At 45.3% G+C, this 24164-nt stretch overlaps 1 protein-coding gene across 1 annotated transcript in view; it reads right to left on the reverse strand.

Moving 5' to 3' along the window:
* Positions 1–305: 305 nt before the first annotated feature.
* Positions 306–24164, reverse strand: part of NUDT12 (nudix hydrolase 12) — a 212932-nt gene continuing 189073 nt past the window's right edge. The window contains exon 7 of the mRNA XM_078675455.1: positions 306–4550. Within this exon, the coding sequence (XP_078531581.1) occupies positions 4440–4550 (111 nt within the window). The 3' untranslated portion in view covers positions 306–4439. The remainder of the gene's footprint in view (positions 4551–24164) is intronic.

Here is a 24164-nt window from a genome sequence, read left to right on the forward strand (position 1 = left end):
CCTACCAGAAAGGGCTGGAAGCTTCTAGAGGGTCTGTGGCAGTTCCAGCCTCAACTGTCACTGTGGGGAAGTGTAGAGCACCTTGTCACTTCAAACACTAGACAGCCAACCCACCTCAGGCAGGCGGCACAAGCAGACAGATATGGCGTCCATCTTAAAAGTGACATTTTACAAAGGTGCATTTATACAATGGTGAAAATAAAGGTGCATACACCATTGCATAACATTCATTATTTTCAGTTCAGACACATCATGTCAGTAAAAAGGCAAGTGGGAAAAGCGAAAAAATTTAGGACAAAATGGGCCAAGAACAACAAACACAGTTTATTTTAACATGTATCTGTACAAAGTTACATTTGAAGAATGGGTAGTCATATTTGCTATTCATTTCGAAGCCCTAGTTCCAAGTAGACCTCTTAAACAATATAGTCAATTTCTCTAAAGATACACCAGAAAGGTAGATACTATAAATAAAGGTCAAAGTAACAGTCACTTTACTCTGGTAAATAAAAAGAGAAGAAACCGTATCTGCGTAGCATTGCACTGAGACAGGCAACAATATAATAGTATCATCTCCTGAGATATATGCATGAATAGTTGAATAACTAATTACATAAACTAAAGTGCAGGATAGGGCAGCTTTACTGCTGCACATTGTGACACATTAGGAATATACTTAATCTCATTGGCTAGATCCAGCCTTAGTTTTCAATGCTATGCATTACTTTGTGAAGGAGTCAAAACCAACCCATATGCACAACTATCTTTATAGGAAGATAGCTTAACTGTCAATTGTGAATATGAACTTGGTGTCCCCCTATCGATTCAAAAACTGATAATACATTAGACTTTAGGAAAAAGCATTCAATGATTACAGCCATTGGGTATATACGTTTTTACAGTGACACTTCACAACCTGGGCATTATTATGGGACACTGTCAAAATACACGCATCTGTAGATCTTGTTATTTAATAAAAACAAATACTGAAATTTGCAGTATTCTGAAGAGTTTTCAACTTTGGCACATGAGGGAACAAGGCAAATGGGTAACAGGGAACATGGTCCTAACGCCGACAGTTTACTCCTATAGAGTTCCAGAAGTAAATTGTGAAAAATGTATGCATGCAGTATTTCTCCCAGACAGAAAATACTGCACAAGTAAATAAATGATGGGTAAATATGCATTAGCACCTACGTTTTTTCACCAGAGAGAATGTTTTTCTCTGTGCAAAAATCTGTTTATGTACCTAGAAAATAAGGGGTGCTCCCCCCCCCCACATCAACGCTTACAGATTTCCTGTAATCTTAAAATGAATCAAATGTAAAATACCATCCATACTTAGAATCACAATGTGGATTTTACTCAAATTGTTTTTGTGTAGACAAGAGGAGCTAGGCAAAGCATCTTTGTGTTTCCTCTAGTTTTAGTAGTTCATGTTCAAATGCTATTCAATTAAAAGAGCTTTGTGATTTTGACTTAAGAGTGATTTGATAAGATCACATAAGTTAGTGAAGCGAAAAACCTGGTTTAGAATCTTCACATTGGATCACATCGAAAAGATTCAATTTCCTTGACATTATGATTATAATTAAAAACCTTACACACACAGAGAGGCTTCATTAGCCATGGCTTTTCTAGCCAGTTTGTCAGGAGCCTGTGTGCTGGAGTGACCAGAGAGAGGAGTTACACACAACATATTTGTAGATGCCTTGAGATCATTTTTAGGTTTTTCCAACAACGCCCATGCGCTGGCTGCGCAAACTATTGTTCTTAAAAAATAAAGAGGATTAGAGCTCCACTTTCTCCACTTCCCAAAGGTTGGCTCCGACATCACACACATTTCTTTACTTTCCCATTGGTCAGCATCTCCTTCTCACCTCAGCTTCCTCCTGGGGATCCTCAGCGTCTCCATGCATTTGAGCACGTATGAAGTACTGCTTCCAGGGGCCGATGTCCTTCCATTGGCCACAGCCTCCTGCAGGTACTCTTTTGCTACTTTTGGACATCTACAAGTCCAAAAGTAACTCTCCTTCATCCCGCTAGCATTCCCCACCACTCTCCAATATTTTTCACCCACCCTCTTCCTTCTCTATGATGTGTTGCCACCTCCCCCTCCACCCCACCCCCTTCCAAACACCCTCTCTACTTTTTTACAGGTTGCACAGAAGGACAGGCTGCTGTGAAAATGACTTAAAGGGAAAAAAGTGCTATGAAGTGGTCAGCGCTGGCCAAGTTATATTGCTTTTTTTTTAATTTTTACTTTAAGCCGTGTTGCAAATAAATCATTGTCAAAGCCAATAGATTTCACATATGCAAATTCTCTAGGCTCTGCCAATTCTTGCTAATGTAGATCACTGAAACATTTTTGGACTGTTGGCCTAGTTTAGAGTTTGGACGTGGGAGTAATGTGCATCAGAGAGACAGAGTAAATCACTTTGCCGCCCTGACGGACATCTCCTCTCCCAAATCTAGAGAAATGCCCTGCATACATCACTTAAAATTGGCAGGACCCGCCGTCACTGCATTTCAAATCAATGTTGCAAAAGATCTGACGCTGTAGCTCCATCAATTAGGTCGGCCATCTGTCAAACGTTTACGTGCTTGTACTTTTTTCAAAAACTAACACTGAAAGCAGGAGTATGCTTTCGAAAAAAACTACAACTAATGACCCCCACTCCATAAGGGGGAGAAAGAAAGAAACAAAGAAAGAAAGAGACAGAGAGAGAGAAAGAAAGAGAGAGAAAGAGAGAGAGAGAGAGAGAGAGAGAGAGAGAGAGAGAGAGAGAGAGAGAGAGAGAGAGAGAGAGAGAGAGAGAGAGAGAGAGAGAGAGAGAGAGAGAGAGAGAGAGAGAGAGAGAGAAAAACTGGAAGGATGGTTATAGCTAACCTCAGACGTCTGGTCCTATCTTGGGGTGTCAGAGGAGTATGTCAGCGATGTAGCCTGCACAGGCTTGTCGTCGACATACACTTTGCAATCGGGCAGGCGTACTAGGAGTTTGGCAGAGTGAATACTCCATTGCCATTGCAACAGAATATCCTCTCTGCCAAACTCTGAATCAGACTCGGAGTCCTCAGTCTACATGGAATTTAAATTAAAGGTCCATTTCGCAACCTTAAATAGAACCAATGCCCAAAATTCAGAAATAGTTGTAAATAATGACAAGTGTGAGCTATGCTTACATATGATCTTATTTTACATATTTTGTCTACTTCAGAACACTTTCTAAATTGGATTTTTGCAATGTAAACGTGTCAAACTATCAATGTAAGTGCATAGATGTTAAAAAAACATGCTCTTTTCGCAACATGTACAGAACGCATTCTTATGTTTTCACATTTCAAATATTATACTTTATTGCTGGATTTTTTTTATTTGTCTAATGAAAACAGTTTCCCCTATAAACACCCTGCAATTATTGGGTTTTAGGTGAACTCTCCTATTTTCCACCTATTCTTGTACATTCCATTGATAATTAGAGGGACAAAGGGGCATATGTATCAACCTCCGTGTTTGCGATTCTCAAATAGCGATATTTTAGAAATTGCTAATTGAGAATTGCAAAACGAGATGTATTTAAAAATGCGCAATATTTTTGAGAATTCTTAATATTCCTTAATTGTGATTATCAAATTGCGAAATCGCAATTAAGGAATACCTTGCCATTCATTTCTATGGGCCAAAAGGGCCATATAAATGATTGGGAAGTCACTCAATTTGCAATTCGCAATTTGAGAATCGCAAACAGAATAATTTCAAGGGTGCAAGGGTGTCATAAGGACACCCTGATGCACCCCTGAAATGAACATGTGTGCGCATATGGCGCACATACATGCCCGAAGGGCATGTATGTGCACCACATGGCACCTTTGCAAATGCAAAAAAGTGCATTTGGGAAAGAAATCACAAATTACCACCAACTTGAAGTTGGTGGTAATTTGCGATTTCTCAATGAGAAATCGCACAACTTGGGTGCTTCATACAGAGCATTTAAGGAATCGCAAATTTTGCGATTCCTTACATTTGCGATGCGATTATCCACATACATACCGTTTTCTGAATTTTGAGTCGCAAACGCTGCTTTTTTGCAATTTGCAGCGTTTGCGAATCAAAATTCGGTTGATACATATGCCCCAAAACCATTATTTCAGACTTGTGTTTTCATTACATCTGTATAAGATGTTCCTGACCACTCGTCTGACATGCACCAATGAACGAGCACTGTTGTAAACTGCATATGTATAGTGTGCACATGACTGTCCTGTCCAGACCTCATATATTGGATGCAACTGCTCCTTTTTCATTCGTAAGAGAGAAATTTTTCCAGGTCCGCACCAGATACCAATTGGAGAGAGCCTTATGAATCCGGCCTAACCTGTACATCCATGGTGAAAAAAGTGGCTTCTGAGTCACCTCTTACTTGGTACAGAGAACAAAGTTATAGGTTAGCGTTCATTTTAATCCAGTGCTTAATCAACTGATGTGCGATTGCTTGTCTTGGTGGTACAAAGAACGAATCACTTTTTCCCTTGATAAGAACGTCAACAACCTAAAAAATATAAAGCAAATTTATCATGTTAGATAAAAAGCAAAGGTGAAGGTGGAAAACAGCTTTTAGAACAGGCCTAGCTTCTAAGGTAACATACAAAGCATGTTAAAGCAATATTTTACAACACAACTTAAAGAGGATCAAATGATTAAGATAAATATTTTTTTGGGTTTTTTTTTTTTTTTTTAAATCTGGCAGACTGTTTTGAAAGTCGGTTGATGAACTCGTCCTGTGCTTCAAAGCTTCCTGCAGCCTTGGCCATTAACAGAAAGTAGATTTATGTTCCAAAAACAGTAACATTTGAATGGCCAATGTAAAGAATCAACGTTCAGCTGTAACATCACATGTCCAACAGTTCCACAGTATGAAAATACAGAAATTAAATAATGCCAGACTTTCTTTAAAATGATATGGAATACAAATTACACAGACACAATTAGGAACCTATTCTCAACATATTGTGCCAGGAATGGTGATTAGACTTTTGTGGAGGCTGTTGACATGCCCCCTAAAATGGGTCTGTGTTTGGCCATTGGAGATAAAAGTTGAACGCTCCTCGCATGGGCCAGCTGTCGAACCCTCCTCTTGCTCTTTTGGGCCTCAACTAGCACCCTCCTCTAGGTCTTTTAGGCCTATTCTAGCACCATCCTCCTTATGATGACAAGAGTAAGGAAGGGGTACTGCTTCATTTTTTGTTATTTGTGTTAAGCCCAAGGGGCATTGATACAGGTTCAACGCCCTGCTCCATCCCAACAGAAGAGAGGTGGAGACCCTGGAGAGGGGTTTCGATATTTGTAGATTTAAAATGAAGTAATGGGAGACACGTAGTTTCCTGCGTGTAGGAAAGGGCAGACACCCTGGAAGGTGTAGAAATTGCCAAATAAATTATCACACCCATAATTATAGTCACTGGTAACTTCTAATTCCCAATCACACTGCATTGGCATTTATACATCCTAATTTTGCCCACATTGTTTTAAACAACTGATTTGTACCACTGACCCACATCCCTTTAAAATTACACACCCCTAACTATACATTGCCCCCTGCAATATTATGCTATGCTGATTGCTTCAATAATACATTATGCCAATCTCAGGTCACTTTAAATTGCAAAAGGGGAGAAAAGAGAAGATCAAGAAAAAGCAGGAAAGGAAAGAAAATAGTGGAAGAGAGAAAGATGCCTCCCTTGTGAATAGATGCAAAAAGAACAATTGATGGACAGAATGCAGAACACTGTCATACATTCACCCCAGTACAGAGATCTGGGCATAAATCCATTGTTTTTTTGCTCACCATGTCATTCCAGTTTGGACCCAACCATATGCAAATCAGTCTTGACCCTGCGCCAAATGGGAACAGTCCAGCCTGAACTGCCAGGCCAGCTCCTTCCTGGACTGGAAACAGGCATCCTAGGACCGGTTTCGGGCTTTCAGTCCTCATCAGCCAGGATAGCTTGAATCCAGTGGCATGGAAAGCACGGGACCCACGTTTGGGCATACCTGTCCCACTCGGAGGGACAAATGTAAAAAAGAACAATTGATGGACAGAATGCAGAATAATGTCATACATTCACCCCAGTACAGAGATCTGGGTCTAAATCCATCGCTTTTTTGCTCACCATGCCATTCCAGTTTGGACCCAGCCATATGCAAATCAGTCTTGTGAATAGAATCATCTTATCCCACAAGATTTTAGGTCATTGGTTGAAGTGATAGCGACTAGCTGACTTTACGCTTTTGGTTGGCAGTTACAATGGGAGGGAACAGGAGAGGTAAGAATGCCACTTGAGAGGGAAAGAGGCAGAAATACAGGAGTGTGGTCAGACTGAGGGATCAATGACTGACACACAGAAGCCATGGTATACTGTCCTCGGGACAGTGAAACAGGTCAGACAGAGCCTTTGGGAGGCAGCAGTTTTATCCCTCCCCAATATCTACAGTTAAACAGTTCATGCTGCCTCGCCCCTAGTTGACAGGTTTCCTAGTTGGACCACAGCTGAAGAGACAGAAAGTGAATGAAGCTGGAGAACTACTAGGTACATGAGCCTCATTTCTCTGCATGCTGAAGTTTCAGTGGTGACTTTCGCACCAACAATTGAGGGTGGAGCACTTCATAGGGTTCGGAAGCTGCGCTATGGGGCTCACCAAGCCTAAGGGGGTCTGGACTTGGGTGCAAACGTCATTCCTCAACCCTGGATTGCCTCGATAGCTACTTTGGTGAGTCATACAAGGCTTGTATTACTGTTTAGGTTGTGTCATGGGTACAGGGTGCAACACTGTTGCACCGTAGGATTTTCGAGGCATCAGCAAGGGGGCAGTTTTATAGGATCTAACCCAGAGAGAGGTTGGTTATGGAATTCATGCAATGTAAAAATACTATTGAAATCTTGAGAAAAAACCGGATTGAAAGCATATTTGTTTAGGTATGCAACATTCATACATTAAAGACAATTTTTGACATTGCCATTCCAGGTCGTTTTCTGCCAAATGTGACCTTTTATATCCATCTAGACCAGGGCACAAGTCCTAAAAAAGTAAGTTGGGGGACTACCCTAGTTTGGAAGTAGGCAAGTGACATCATGGCGTGCTACATAAGGGTGCGCAACATCACGGCGCACAACATTATACATGGCATCACAGGAATGGACATCATAGAAAGTGGCATCACAAGCCACGACTTTACAGAAAGTGGCATCACAAGAAATGACTTCAGAGCTAAAGCCCTCGCATATATGTTTAGCACGTCTATCATGTGTACGTTTGAATGCATTGCGAGGATAATAGTACAGTGAGCTATGGAAGATGATATGCAACTTCTACACCTTGCAATCCCCCAGTTTTATGTAACACATCCTGTACATTCATTTATAAACTTATATAATTTATTGTACATGTAATATACATGTGTTGATGAAAAGCGCTCCGACACCCTGCATTGGAATGAGTAGGGCTATACAAGCCTCCTCAGGGAAGTAAGCTATATATAAGTGCAATTTTCTTTGTGTAAATACTGGGAAAGACCAACACATCTGATATTCTTACAATGCACGCATATCTCCTAAAGACGGACTGAACAAAGTGAAAAGCTGTGTGAAGTGCTAACAAGGGGTGAGCCGTTGTTTCCCCTCCGCTTCATTTGTATCAGATGTGAGGCTCCTGACTGCTCCCAGCCAAGAGGCAGGAACAAAAGGAGGCCTGATTACCCCTCAAATTTGGCCTTTGTTATGGGCCCAGCAGGAGGCCCGTCCCCACCTGCACATTGTTGCTGGTTTCAGATGGAAAGCAGACAACGTGCAGGGGCTGCTGAAAGTGTCCTGGTGTTTGGAAATTACACCGGGACGAGTTCGGCACATTATTCAGTGGGGCCCAAATTCTTGGCAGGGTAGACGGCGTTCACCCTGGGAAAAAAGTGGGTGGACGCCGTCTATACGCGTGTACCCCTGACTCGTGCCCTGGTCTACGATATGAAGAAACACTCATGTTGCTTTCAGGTTACTTCTACAAATTAACAAGTTATGCAAAGTACCCCGTACATAAATCCCTCTAACCTTACTATATCCAACCCTTATTCATTCTCACTGTTCTGTGTGTGTGCGCTCTTCGAGAGCAGGGCCTGCACCTCTGCCCAGGGTTGGATTGGGATAAAAAATGTGCCCGAGCACACCAAAAAAAAAGTAGCCCACATTTGCGTATTGCCTTTCGGTAAAACACTGCTTCAGTTAAGTTTTATGAAAAGAAAGGGAGTGGGGGGCATGTTTTATTAGCTTCACTTAGATAAAAAAAAATGCTCAGATTAGTTCACACTGCGGAGCCACACATGAATGCAAGTGAGACCACTTTTGCTCAGGCCCCCTGCCCCACTCAATCAGCATATATTAATGGGCCGGCCCAGGCAGAGAAAGGGAGTGATACCTCTACCCATCTGCCTCTAAAAAGGCCACTCAGGCACCCACTGGGCCGCTGGCAGCATCCTAACAGCACAGACAGCCTCCAGGCTGCCCAAAAAAGCAACCCACAGCTAGAACTTGGCTCCGGCCCTTCGTCCATTTCCAGAGTGCCTGCGTTACCAATCCGCCTCCGCCTCTGCCTCTGCCATGATTTTGCGGGTGCTCGGTGAAATACACGAAGAATTAGTCATGTCTGACTTGCAGGCCATCCGATAATGCATCTGGATTGTGTATCCGTTTGTTACAGTATACAGCAAGATTAGCTAGTTGTTTAGACGAGCAGGAAGATTATGTAATGATTGGTAATATTTGACCCAAAACATGGGCTTACAGTCGGCACAGTTCTGCAAAGCAGTATTCCGAAAAATCAAAAAATGCAAACTGGAGGAAGTGCACTCGCCATTCAGTGCATTCTCCATTCAATTCATTCTCCATTCAGTGTGCAGTGGGTATGGGCATGTTCATAGACCACTAATATGGTTCACGAGTATAATGGCGAAACAGGGTGAATATTTTGGTGCAATGCCGGGTTTACCTTACAATGACCACACTCGGTTCTGCCGGTTTTGACAACGAAAAGTCATCCTGAATTTTCCAAATGTATGAATGCTGTGTGCTACCACTCCAGTGTTTTGATTGCCTGTATAGCTAGTAAGAGCTATTGAGAGCCTGAGTGAAGCTTTTGTTCCGAAAAGTCCATTAAACTTAGGAAAGGTGCAGAAAGAACACAAAATCCTCGTTCTGCCGGTGTTCAGCCAGGGCTACTAAAGTGACACATTTCTCTCAGCAAGTATCCTTTCTGAGATTTCCTTGGGTACGCTTCCTCAGATACCAGGGATATGCAGGTGCCTTTGAGACAAAGTCCTGTGCACACGTAAAAAGAGTAGTTAGGCTTTGTGGTCAAAACCAAATATATACAATAATGTTCTTAGAAAAGTAATGGAGGTCGACTTCCAAGGTTTCATGTGGTATAGATTGTATTTCAAATGGGATCAGTACAAGCCTAACTACTCTTTTTACGTGTGCACAGAACTTTGTCTCATATGTGTGGTGTGGGTCTTGACCCGCACACTTGCAGGGGTTGTTTCTCCTCTGGGTTTGGTTCCCCATACCTGTCGGCACCGTGGACTTCTGAACTATGATCTTCAACTCCTAAAACACACACGCTAGAGAGCCACTTCTTCCTGTGCCCAATCCAAACCCTCCACAGTGTTTTCAGATGCAGGTGCCTTGTCTGAAGAAACCTGTCCAGTATCACAGCTGAAAGTCTATTCGATTCTTACTCACACAACTAGATTGCAAGTTATTTATATGGTCTGATGTTATTCAAGCTTGGAGGTAGGAATGGCCTCCATAGCTAGCTCCACACAGAAGACCTGTGGGGTGCTGGGTGCAGGAACAACAGGTCCGAGTTTACCATCCTCAATATCGAGCTGGTAAAAATCCCCTTAGAAAAGGGTGGCAATGCAGCCTGGAGACATTCATTAGCTCCCACTGGACCCACAGACAGCATAGGTGGAACATGCCATGCTCCCATTACCAGACAACATTCTCCCCTTTCCATCCCAACCACACTCCTTCCACCCACAGGCTTACAACCCCCGACAGAATTATGGCCTGTAATTCAAGTTCTGCAAAGTTACTCCCCGTTCCAACGGGCTTAACTCATAATTTACACATAGATATTCTGGCCAATGTCTGACATATATGGTCACCCGTAATCTTCATATACAATTCCTCACAGGTGGTAACCAGGTCCTCTTATGGCATAATACAGACTCCTGGCGTTCACTTAAACATGAGCATAAAACAGAGCCCTGGCGTTCAATTAGACATGTGCATAAAACAGAGCCCTGGCGTTCAATTAGACATATGCGTAAAACAGAGCCCTGGCGTTCACTTAGACATGAGCATATAACAGAGCCCTGGCGTTCACTTAGACATGAGCATAAAACAGAGCCCTGGCGTTCACTTAAACATGTGCATAAAACAGAGCCCTGGAGCTCACTTAAACGTGTGCATAAAACAGAGCCCTGGCGTTCACTTAAACATGTGCAAAGCATTTTAGGAAGAACCCCAAAGTGTACCATAATGGTGAACTTGTAGATGGCATCTATATGAAATTGTTACTGTACTGTCTATGTGTTTTTAGTGACCCCCCCCCATAGGAAATGAACCCGTCTCTTGCTGGGTTGGAAAGAATGGCTTGGCAGTTCTTTGGTCCACCCTGCCTGCTGTGCTGCTCGTCTAGCTCCCTGCAAGCGCCTTCAATACCTGGATCATTTCTTCATTAAAACAAAACAATGCACTTCCTCATAACCTTGAAGACCGCGCTGAGAGGATGAAGGGTCTGGGCATAGGATTACACGGGCTGTATGTTTTCTGCAAATACAGTGAAGGCATTTATGGCAGACCATAGAGTTGAAAGGATGTTGCCGGCACCAAAGGGCCCCATCCCTCACAAGAACAATGTCGACCCCAAAAGTTTCTGCTTCATGGAGATGAAACGTGATGGCCAGAGAATACATTCTTAACTTCCTTTTCATCCCGCTGCTGGCCTGGACCACCATAATAGACTACCTTAGAAGCAGTAATTAATTTGTTGAACGAAAAAGCAGAAAAATGCAAGGACCCTTGTCAGGAGCCCACTGCAGCTTGCACGATCCATTGTTCCTGCCAGAGTTGTAAATGATAGTAACTGAATGATTAAAGAACTGTAGTACTGCCCCCGCTTTCAGATGACCAATGGGCATATTTTTGTGCTCAGATGAACGAGGTATCGCCCAATTATAAGCTCAGACTTATAAATTTCAAGTTTTTACATCGCTGTTATAGAACACCTGTTGGTTTACATAAGATGGGGCTATGGGAGGATGACTGTTGCTGGCGATGCGGGCGGTTGCACCTTCCTTTTTTGCACATGCCATGGGACTGTCCGGTCATTACTGACTATTGGGTTGGGATATTTGAAGCTATGAACCAGATCTTGGAGGTCGCACTGATTCCTTCCCCTTTATTGGGCTTGTTGGGGTATGTTAAAGACACACATGTTAAAAAACGTAAACTACACGCACTGCTGCTTCTTTTCGCCAAACGGCAAATAGCCCTGCTATGGGGTAGTAAGAGGAAACAGACTATTAAGAATTGAATCAGGGAGGTCACATATGGGCAAACACAGCTAGCCACATTTTGGGAACTGATGCCGACAGCCTCTAGGCCTAAAGACACCTGGGGGCCATTCATAGACTGGGTCCGAGGTCAGATAGGCGGCACAGGTGCGGTAGTCAACTCTGACAATGAAGTTGGCTCAAATTAAAGGAATAATGATCACGGGGCAGATACAACAGTTACTGTGGTGTATTTGGTAGGCATTGTGGGAGGGCCATGTTTATTGTCACGACATTTGTGCTGCGGGATTTACTACTTGTAACTGACCATGGTTCTTTTCGAGATCTTGGAAATATTGTTTTCTGCAATCCCTTTATTTTGGGTGTTATGGCTTATTTGGCAAATGCACTGTCTTCTTGTTTGCAATTTTCGAGGATTGTTTTTTTAGCGTTTCCTTTTATAAGAACTGTAACTGTACTGTTCTGAAAATCAATAAAGAAATAAAAATAAAAAATAAAAAAAAAACTGTAGTACTAATCACAAAATTAGCCAAACAGCGGCACTACTTGGCGGTGTATAGTAAGTGTCGGGGTTGATAATTAGTTCCTAAACACCGGAAACCACATTCTCAAATTAAACCCTGCTTAGAAGTCTGCTGGCGATAGAAGTTTGATCTTCAGTGGGCCAAGCTTTTCTCTTCTGTTATTTGAGTCTGACCTGCTCTGACTCGGAGTAGCTAAACTATGCTGCATTACTTCCCTGGCTCGAAAGGACCTCTTAATCATGTAAATAAATGTGCCATCCAGTCTCTCCAGGGCGCACAATCGGATTTTAATGCACGCTCTGATGGAATGTGAGAGTGTGAACTAGGGCTGAATGCATAAATTCGGAATACGAGGGTCAATGTTGGTAACCTGAGAAACCCCAAGTATTTTGCCAGTATTGCATTTCACATGAATTCGGAGGTGCCACTAATTGCGATTACTCGAACAGTCCCCATGTAGAACTACAAAGTTATGTCTTAGCAGAGGCGCAACTAGAACCACATTTCGGGGTGGGGGGTGGGGGGCTGAAACATTAAGCAGTAGGTAGAGTGGCGCTGCTGGGGCTCTTAGAAGGGGTGAAACATTAACAAAGCCTCTTTAACATGCACATGTTTTTTTAAAGACCTGTGAAGTGCTCGGGTGCAGCTGTGTGTGCGCGCCCGGGAGCCGTCTGAGCCCGGGCTGCCACACACGACGGTGGGGGGGGGGTCGCTGACTGAAGCCCTTTGATTCCAATGGGTGTTGCATGCCTGTGTCTCAGCACTTCAACTCTAAGTGGTATTGCCAGGGCTTTAAGTGGGCCGGGTCCTGTCTGTGCTCAGCATCAGCAGTTCTAAAAAGCAGGTGGTGAGACGGGTCCCTTTCGGGATCTCCATTTTAGCCCTCACCCTCGGTTTTTGATGTAACCTGAAAGTGACTCGTTATAGTTCTTTCAGTCTCATCATTTCAGAACTGAAGCATTTCGATATTATATACAACGGAGTCATAGCTGCTGCTTTTTTTTTTTAATCTTATGCAACTAACAACCACATATATTGTTAGACTAGGCGAAACAGTAATTTAAAAAGTAAACGTAATTTGCCATACCATGGAACATTGAGATTTTTATCCGGGCCTGTTATACGGCACACAATTCTAGAGAGTAATGTTTTTTAAAATAGCAGAGGCAGTGCTTAGTTTGAAAAGTCACGATTATGTACCAAAGCCCAAAAGCGCCGCTGCTCAGAAGCTCGGCCGGCGCAAATAAATGTCAGCGCGTCGAATACCAAGGCTGTGCAGTCTTCCATTGCAAGATCGCTGACATCCACGACAGCTTCAAAGTCACGACCGCCCCGGCAACCACCAAGACCTCCGTCCCCACGGCCGCCATCCAGACCGACCCCCTACTCGCCTGGACCAACATAACCGACAACATCATCATCAAAATCATGAACACCATCCATTTCGGATCTGCGTCAGACCCATGCCGACATGGTGCATTACTTCCCTTGCTCGAAAGTACCTCTTAAGCCTGTAAATAATGTGCCATCAGATTTTAATGCACGCTCAGCTGGAATGTGAGAGTGTGAACTAGGGCTCAAAGCATACATTCGGAATACGAGGGTCATTGTTGGTAAACTGAGAAACCGTAAGTATTTTGCCAGTATTGCATTTCACATGAATTCGGAGGTGCCCCTAGTGTCTTACAGACAGTATTGCGATTGCTCCAACAGTCCCCATGTAGAACTACAAAGTTATGTCTTAGCACTTCAACTCTAAGTGGTATTGCCAGGGCTTTAAGTGGGCCGGGTCCTGTCTTTGCTCAGCATCAGCAGTTCTAAAAAGCAGGTGGTGAGAAGGGTCCCTTTCGGGATCTCCATTTTAGCCCTCACCCTCGATCTCCATTTTAGCCCTCACCCTCGGTGAAAAAAAAATCTTAACTATGCAGCAATATCACCGTTCACTACCTTTGATGTAACCTCAAAGTGACTCGTTATAGTTCTTTCAGTCTCATCATATACAATGGAGTTATAGCTGATGCTTTTTTTTATCTTATGCAACTAACAACCACTGACAAAGCCAATACACACGTCTCAGTTAAAACACACTTTATTTTAACATTAGAATTTTTATTTCACCACATATATTGTTAGACTAGGCGAAACAGTAATTTAAAAAGTAAACGTAATTCTCCATACCATGGAACATTGAGGTTTTTATCCGGGCCTGTTATACGGCACACAATTCTAGAGAGTAATGTTTTTTAAAATAGCAGAGGCAGTGCTTAATTTGAAAAGTCACGAGTATGTACCAAAGCCCAAAAGCGCCGCTGCTCAGAAGCTCGGCCGGCGCAAATAAATGTCAGCGCGTCGAATACCAAGGCTGTGCAGTCTGAAATCCACCGCGGGCCTCTTTCATCTATTGCCAGAGTCCACCCTTACTCGAATAGCGCCCAGGCGAGAAGACCTTTGGTGCCCCTGCCTACTGCTGCTTAATAAAATAAAGCAGCAAGGGAGTCCCGTTTGTGTTCACAAGTCAGTCCCTGGATGATTGCTTTTAGGCAGCGACTGGCCTCTGAAAACTAACATCTACACAAGTGGCCCTACAACGTGCTCGTTAAGCTCACAACCTTGCTCCCTAAGGCTAGTGCCAAATAAAGTACGGAACAGATGCCCTTGATATAATGGGGTGTGCATAAATATGACTAAACTATAGTCTAATCTAAAAGGGTACTTTTTTTTGCAAACGTCCTCAATTATAGGGTTATATAACACAACCTGTAGTTCAAAGTACAATGGTGATGAACAGTTGAAATTAACTTTGCTTCACATAGTCAAGTTCGCTAAAATGGACCCTTGACTTTGTTACCAGGTAGGTCGCTCCCCTCGCCGCACAGCACCACCTGTGTGATGCTGCCCTGAGCTCGCTGCTGCCGCTCGCTTAAGTTCGTGCCCCTCCATAGTCCTCATTGTTCATTGTACTCCGCCTATTGCTCTGTTGTTTTTACTGTATTCGCTTTGTTTTTATTGTATTCACTTTCCTTCTATGATGCTTTACCCATTACTGTGCCCTTTTGTGCCTTCTGTACCCCCCGCCGGCTCCCATCTTAGTTTTTCCCGCCGCTGTGTCCCCTGCGGCCCGCCCCCCTGTTCACCCATTTGCCGCCCGATCCCGCCTCCCAGCTGCTCCTCCCTCCCAACTCCCCTCATATGGCGACAGCTGCGCGGTGAAGAGAGCGACCCTTGACCCTGTTACCAGGCAGGTCGCTCCTCTCGCCGCACAGCACCACCTGGGATGAAAAAACGAGGGGGGGGCTCTCTCAACGGGCGTGGCCAATGTTATTAAGGGTGTGGCTTAAAAAACATTGGCTAAAAATCTGTGCTTAGCATAGTGTGCCACCGACTGCATTTTGCTGTTTATCTCACTGCATCCAGATATATGATACAAGTAACATTATACCTACAACAATTCAGGACTATTGGCTTTGTCAATGGTTGTTAGTTGCATAATATAAATAAGCAGCAATTATGGCTTGTATATAATATTGAAAAAGCTTCCACTTAAAGCACTGGTGACACCAGGGCAATGTTGCTGCTCCTGAGTTTCAAAAAGAGAAGGGACATCCAGAGAGAAAATTACTCTCTTTAAAGGATTTCCCTTCCCCTACAACGCTCACCTGCATGAAGTCATGCCGTAACTTCACTAGTAAGAAGTGAGCAGTCTGAGCATGCGCACAACGCTGTGACTAGTGTCACTGCAGTCCGGAAAAACGGACCGCCTGTGCTAGGTCACAAAACAGTGCCCAAAAGGGGACCGTTTCAAGGTCCTCTTGAGAAACTGCCGGTGCTTAGCACCGGTAAGACCCGGCCCACTTAAAGCACTGGAAGAAGGATTTGGCCAGGTGCGTTAAGCAGCAGTCTCAAACACAAACCCACAAAAATAATGGGCTCACAGATCAGGTGGCAGTCCAAGGTGCAACTGCTGCGATCTATTTGGCAACAAATACAAGTAAAGGTGGGGGTTAATCCTCACCGAAATTTCTTCTGGAGCCAATATTAATAATTCACAAACCAGCATGGCTCTTTGAAGTAGATGAGAGGGGCGAGCTAGTGACATAGAAAGAAAGCGATAGACCATCCTGCATGCAAGGTCAATGAACCCCTGCCTCCGCGGGGAAACAAATAATAGCTGATTTGTAGAGAGCATGTTTTCTACATCCAGAGCGTCCCCGCGCTGGGGAGTCAAACTAGCTACAGATGCCTAAACAAGCACTATCAACAGGCACTAGATTAGTAAAAAAACAGGTTTTGAGTTTTTTTACGGAAAGCTGGTTCAGAGCATTACTGTCGTAAAGCTAGAGGCAAGGTATTCCACATTTTAGAAGCAAGAAAGCCAAAAGGAACACCCTCCTATCCATACTTTCTTTACAAGATGTATCTCAATAAGGGAGGCCCCTGCAGATCTAAGAATTCTTCTGGGTTGATAAGTGAAGCCAAATATTGGGGTACTTTCCTGTAAAACATTTTATGACAAAACACACAGCTTTGAAAGACACTCTGGGACCACCCCAAATGAACACACATCACCCCCACCTGAGAGACCTCCACTGGCTCCCCATGCACGAAAAGATGCCAGTTCAAGACCCTCATGCACGCCTACAAAGCCCTCCACGACCTAGGACCTGCCTACCTCAACCATCAACTTAACTTCCACCAACCCGCCAGATACCTACACTCCTCTTCATTCACCCTCACATTCCCCTGCATCCTCCGCACCTGCAGCCACTCCTTCCCCTATATCGCAGCCAAGACCTGGAATGACCTCTACCTCCAGCCCCCATGCTGGCAGACTTCAGAAATAGACTCAAGACCTGGATCTTTGATGGAGACACCCAGATACCGCTAGCAGTGACAGAGTTGCGCTTTACAAATGCTGGTTGATGGATTGACTTTCTTGCGCACAGGGAGCCAATGAAGTTTGGCAAGGGCAGATATCTAGAGAGATTTAGCAGCAGACACGCTGCCACATTCTGCACCCCCTGAAGCTTTCTCAGTCTACTTTGTGAGGTCCCAAGATATAACATATTACAATAGTCCAGTCTAGATATGACCAGTTTCTGGACAACTGACTTCTTAGCTGCTTCAGGGAGAAGGCCCACGATTTTGATTAATGTTTTTTAAATTTCAAAACATTTTACTGCTAAACTGGAGAACTGGCTGTCAAATGATAAGTTAGGGTCAAACCAAATGGCAAGGTTTTTCACTTTTGGCTTAGGAGTCGGCACTGGTCCGAGAACGTCTGGCCACCCAGTAGTGGACAAGATAGATGGTTACTTTCCTCCGACCAGTACCTCACTTTTTCTGGCATTAAGCTTAAGACAGCTATAGTCCATCCATTCTAAAGCCATAATGCTCGATGACGTCTGCTAAAGCAAAATACAGGGCAAAATACAAATTCTTGGCAGAAATACAGTAATAAATAAGGTTGAGTGCCGTCCGGTGCCAATGCATCTGTATCACCATTAATAGCTACACCCCTGGAACATGTTTGTTAATGCAACAACGAGATGAAACAGACCAACTGATATATGTAATAAACCAGACAACGAGTGAGCGAGAGAGTGCGCGTGTGTGTCTCTATCGGTCTCCTATACCATTTGAGTTAAACAGACCGATTTATCCTTGCACTAAACTCTGGTGTCAGAGTGTAGGGGCAGATTGGTTCAGTGCAGGGTGACCAACTGGCATGGGGGCAAATTCTAGACAGGCCTGTAAAACAATTCAGGACAGAGGGACAACATGCATGACAAAAAGGTAACTTTTACAGACACATCCAAGGAGAGGCCATACTCAACTACTTTATCAGTGCATTTATTTACTAATATCTACATAGCACTCTTTATTCACTATGCTTGGTATGTGATTGCCTCTAGGTTATGCTACATATGGGTGGCATGTTATGTCCTTGTTTAATAGTAAATGAATGCCCTGAGCATGGTGTCGAGGGCATCACACCTACCCAAATGTACCCAATCTTTCTTGGAGAGAAAGCAACAGCAACATTTTGATTATATTTCTTAACATTTCAGCTATGGGCCTCATGGCACTAGTGAAAATGGTGGTGTTACACAGGCAATGTCTCTGATTTGGGGGCTGGGGCATCACCGGATAGCTCTTTCCACTCTAAAGCTACCCGTGTCTGCAGGTAGATTACCCTTTTCAGATTTTGAACGCTATTTTTTACCTGCCCAGCACCAATAGGTTATTATTATACTATATTATTATTATTATTAATAGGTGGCTTGCTGGCTGTCTGGTCGTACCTTGCATGTGACAGGGTTTATCGCTAAATACTTTAAGGAGGACTTACTGCACTATTCAATGTTTCCAACCAAACATTCAACGCAATGCCACCCAGGGTTATTCCGCATGGCTTCCTTACCTTACTAGAACGATAAACCCACTAACACAGAGAGACCCTTTGCAAGACATCCCCATTTGCACAGGACGGCCTCGATCTGTGGCAACTGTCAGTGGCATGCTGCAGACTTTTCAAAATTGTGGAGAATTGTTTGTTGACATCAAGCTAATATATTTACAAACCATTTCGCTGACTACAATCTTCATCCAAGTCAATTCATTGCTTAAGCACACCTTAAATAGTAATAAAGTACCCTATTTTATGTGCGCCACCTAGCATTAACCCCAAACGAGGTGTACCAGGTACTCTACACACTATATGGACTGGCGGTAAGCTGATAAGATGGGTGTACAGAGCTTCCCTGCAACATAGGGACCATTTCAGGGCTCTCTCTGTACTAACTGGTAGATTGACATGTTAAAACCCCTACACAGTGCAGACTGGGCTAAAATATTGGAATATGCCCAGAAAGAATCTCACTGCTCCAGTTGAATGTACATTCAATTCAATATTCTGCACTGAGCCCACCTTACGCCTGCCCAAGTTTACAAAATACACCCCAGAGCAGCAGCTGCCTTTGTGAGTTGATTAATATATAAACATATGATGATCTGATAATGCAGCAAATGTGAACGGTATGAGATGGTACCACGGCAAGGTCGATTCAACTTTCCATCACTGAGAGAAGGACAAATTGACCAAGGCAAATCGAGTAGGAACTGCTAAATGGCAGTACTAAACGCTATATCACAATACAATGCAGTTACAACACTCTCGGTCATGTAAAGTAAACCAGACTGATTTTTTGTGCAATTGCCTCGAATGCACAAGAATGATGGACATTTTATGAAAGCAATAAACCCTAGTACACCAGTGGTGAAGCAGGCAAAGTTGACGATGCAATAGCCTCTACAACAGAGCTGGCTATACAGACCAGTTCAGTCACAGACCAGTTAAGTCATTCAGTGATATCTATTATGCATGGTCAATCAGAAATGCTTGTAAATGGTGTGATTTATCCAAATAACCAAAAAAGGGAAATTGACTGCATCTTGTCAAGGATCTGAACCATGCAAGCATTTTTCAGCCTTCCGTAGGGGGTGCTAGAGCCTATTTCACATATTTTTTTATTTTTTCAGACTTTGACAATTGATCACTACAGTTTTTGTTCTCCTTACCTCAAGGCAATTTCCCTACAAAAAACATTTTCTTATTCCAAGCTCTTTTACTTTTGAGAACCTTTACCCACATTGATTAGGGAGGAGTCACGACAAGTCACAAGCTGGTTCCAGGCATAAATGTGGAATCCCCAATACCCTCTTCAAAACAATGCTGGACATGAGGAAGATCAGAAAAGGACTAAGCCTGCTGCATGAGACCTGAGAAGAGACCTTAAGGATTGTACCCATTCTCTCTTGCACTCCAAGGGTAAAAAGGCAGACCTCCTGTTGAAGCTACAGGGACACAGCAAGATACATGGGGCCTTAACTGCAACTGCCCAACTGACCAGTGCCAAGCGGACCTGCCCTCGACCTTGCTGCTATTATTATAATTATTATTATTATTATTATTATTATTATTAAGCTTATAAAGTGCCTGGTTACACCAATGGAGTGTCCCCGTGCTAGGACATCACAGACCCTAACAAGCGCCCCTAGACAAGCCCCCCACCCACCCCCAAGGGTCCCACTAATCCTAAGACAAAAGCCCTATAGCCTAAGTGCTAACACCAGTTCCCAGGGGGTGCTTGAAAGAACCAGGTTTTAATTTTTTTTATGAAAAATTGTTTCAGATGGGTGGATCCTTAGTTCGATAGGTAGGTTGTTCCAAACCATAGCTGCAAGAAAACCAAAGGATCTACCTCATAATCGTGCATTGTGGACCTTAGGGAGTATCAACTTGGCAGTGCCCATAGATCTCAGGTTTCGGGTGGGTCTATACGTAGTGAGTAATGGGTGCAGGTACCTTGGCCCTTTCTCGTTGACAATCCTGTGGCAGAAACACAAAACCTTAAAGGTGATTCTGGCCTGTACCGGAAGCCAGTGTAGTTCCCTCAAGGCACTCCCCACCGAAGATGTTCAATAACACCCGGGCATCTGCGTTTTGAACCTTCTGTAAGATGTTCAAATTACTTTTGTGACCCCAGATAGAGGACGTTGTAGTAGTCCAGGCGGGACGTGACGAGGGCATGCACAACGGTCGTTTTTGCATCCAATGGCAGTATATCTAATATTTCGTGCAACACTCTAAGAATGCCAAAGCATGTCCTAGCCCCAGCTGATACCTGCTCAGCAAATGAAGGGTGTAGTCAAACCAGACTCCCAAAATTTGAACCATAACTTTGGGAGTTGGTGTAGGGCCCAGTTCCTCTGGCCACTACAAGTGTGACCATATAGTTAGACCCCTGACCGTCAGCCAGGGATCACCTTCTTCCCGGCAGCTCCTCCGTGCTGTCCTCTGCCTGCCATCCTCCCAGGCAGGGTTTGAGTCTGCAACTTGCTAGTGCCGGTTTCCGGTACTGTTTTTTCCAGCTTTTATTGTGACACTGTGCTTTGACTGTCTGGATTGTATTTCATTTTGGTTTTTGTCCTGATTGTATTTTATTTTGGCCCCCGCTGACTCCTCTCTGTGTCACCATGTCCTTTTGCCCATGGCTTCCCGCCCACGCTGCTCCCGCCTCCCAGCTGCTCCTCCCTCCCCGCCCCTACTTAATGGAGACAGCTATGCGGTCGCGCACCGCTGACATGCCTAAGGCAAGCCCATTTGCGCCCGTCCGCGCCTGGACCGCGCCCAGCGCCAGAACCCCTGGCCCCGCGAACACCACAACACCCGACGCCGATACGACGCCAACTCCCTCCTTGCACTCAACACCAGCCGAAACTCCACCTGCTTCCAGGCCGCCCGAAGCTCACCCATGGACCCTTCACCTGCCGAAACTACAGCTATACCAACCAGTGCATTCCAGCACGTCCTGCCCATCCCAACAAAGCAGGCCCCACCAATCTCAGATGCGTACTACTCAACATCCGCTAAGTCCACAAGCACGACGTCGAACTCTGGGACCTTTTTGATTCTTCCTCCCCGGACGTAGCCTTCCTGATGGAGACCTGGATGAACGCCTCCTTGCGCCTGATATAGCAATAGCCACCCCGGATGGCTACAAGTTCACCCGCAGGGACCAAAACAACAACAAACCAGGAGGAGGAATCGCCATTGTCCACAGGAACACCATCAGAATTTCGTCCAACACGAAAACTCCCTCAGCATGACCAAACACCTACACTTCCAGATCCACGTCGATCACAACACCACCCTCAGAGGAACCCTTGTCTAGAGACCCACGATCACAGTTCAGCGACTCCATCGCCGACCTCATCAGTACGCACGCCCTTGCCTCTACAGACTTCATCCTCCTCGGAGACCTGAACTTCCACGCCAACGACACCTACTCCGCAACTCTGTTCGACAACCTTGCCAACCTCGGACTCAAACAGCTCGTCACAACTCCCACCCACTCTGCCGGACACACGCTCGACCCCATCTTCTCCGCCAGCAATCATGTCACTATCAGCCACAAGACTGAACTCCACTGCACCAACCACCACTGCATCCACTTCTCCTTCGAGAAACACACCGTGCATAGCCAACCACAACAAATCCCACACCGTAGCTGGAACAAAGTCAACGAAGACCAGCTCCTCACAACCCTCGCCCGAGACCCCCCATCTGAGCCCTCGGACACCAACGCAGCGCGCCACAATTTCAGATAATAGATCGACAACTGCGCACACACCCTCGCCCCGTTTCAGGAACACCTGAAAGAGGCGCACCGACACAAGAGCCATCTGGTTCAACGCCGACCTCCAGACTTCCAAGCAAACCTGCCGAAGACTCGAGAAGCAGTGGCACCAAGACCAAACACCAGACCACCACGCGGCCCTCAAGGACGCCAGACGCAAGCATCCGCCAAAAAGACCTTCTTCTAGGAACGCATCGACAACAACACACACAACAGCAAAGAGCTCTTCAGCATCGTGAAAGAACTCGGCTCTCCCCAACTCCAGCTCCAACGGCATCCCGCCGTCACGAGTACTCTACAACTCCCTGGCCACCTTCTTCCACTGCAAGATCGCAGACATCCACAACAGCTTTGACACCCAGACTCAGACGACAGTCGTCGACACCCCCGACTCAACGCCCTCTAAACACACCGACCCTCCTGCTCTCCTGGAACAACGTCAACGACAAAGACACCATCAAAATCATGAACACCATCAACTCGGGCTCACCCTCTGACCCCTGCCCACATCACATCTTCAACAAAGCAAGCCCCATCATCTCACCCCAGCTCCGAAAGATCAACAGCTCCTTCGAAACCGCAACCTTCCCGAAGATCTGGAAACACGCCGAAATCAGAACCCTACTCAAAAAGCCCAAAGCGGACCCAAAGGACCGCAAGAACTTTCGACCCATCTCCCTGCTCCAGTTCCCAGCGAAAGTCATTAAGAAGAACGCAAACAGACAACTGACCCACTTCCTGGAGGAGAACAACATCCTAGACTCCTCCCAATCTGGCTTCCGCAGCAACCACAGCACCAACACCGCTCACATCGCCGCCACCGATGACATCAGGACCCTGCTGGACAACGGCGAAACATCGGCCCTCATCCTCCTTGACCTCTCAGCTTCTTTCGACACTGTCTGCCACCACACCCTGCGCACACGCCTCCATGATGCAGGGATCTGTGGCAAAACCCTGAACTAGATCACCTCCTTCCGCACCGGCAGAACCCAGAAAGTCCGCCTCCCCCCTTTCCAATACGAAGCCACATCGATCAGCTGCGGCGTACCCCAAGGATCATCCCTCAGCCCACCCCTATTCAACATCTACATGGCACTGCAGGCCGACATCGTCAGAGCACACCACCTCAACATCTTTCCATACACCGACGCCACCCAGCTGATCCTCTCCCTCACCAAGGACCCAGCCACCGCCAAGTCCAACCTGCACTAGGGAATGAAGGCCGTTGCAGAGTGGATGAAGACCAGCCGTCTGAAATTGAACTCTGATAAAATGGAGGTCCTCATCCTCGGCTCCAACCCATGCGCTTGGGATGACTCCTGGTGGCCGACCATGCTGGGAGCTGCCTCGACACCCACCAACCACGCACGCAACCTGGGGTTCATCCTGGACTCAACGCTCTCTATGACCCAGCAAGTCAACGCTATTTTCTCCTCCTGCTTCAACACCCCCTGCAAAATCTACAGATAGATCCCCACCGAAACCAGAAGGATGGTTACCCAAGCCCTAATCAGCAGCAGACTGGACTACGGCAATGCCCTCTAAGCGGGAACCACGGCCAAACTCCAGAAAGGGCTTCAACTCATATAAAACGCCTCTGCACGCCTCATCCTCAGAATCCCTCGTCACAGCCACATCACCGCCCACCTGAGAGACCTGCACTGGCTCCTGGTCAAGAACAGGATCACCTTTACACTCCTCACCCACGCTCATAAGGCTCTCCACAACGCCAGACCAGCCCAGCCTACCTCAAGGAACGACTCTCCTTCTACACCCCGAACCGCCAGCTTCGCTCCACTGACCTCGCCACC

This window comes from Lissotriton helveticus, chromosome 2_1 (assembly GCF_964261635.1).
Source record: "Lissotriton helveticus chromosome 2_1, aLisHel1.1, whole genome shotgun sequence".
NCBI lineage: Eukaryota > Metazoa > Chordata > Amphibia > Caudata > Salamandridae > Lissotriton > Lissotriton helveticus.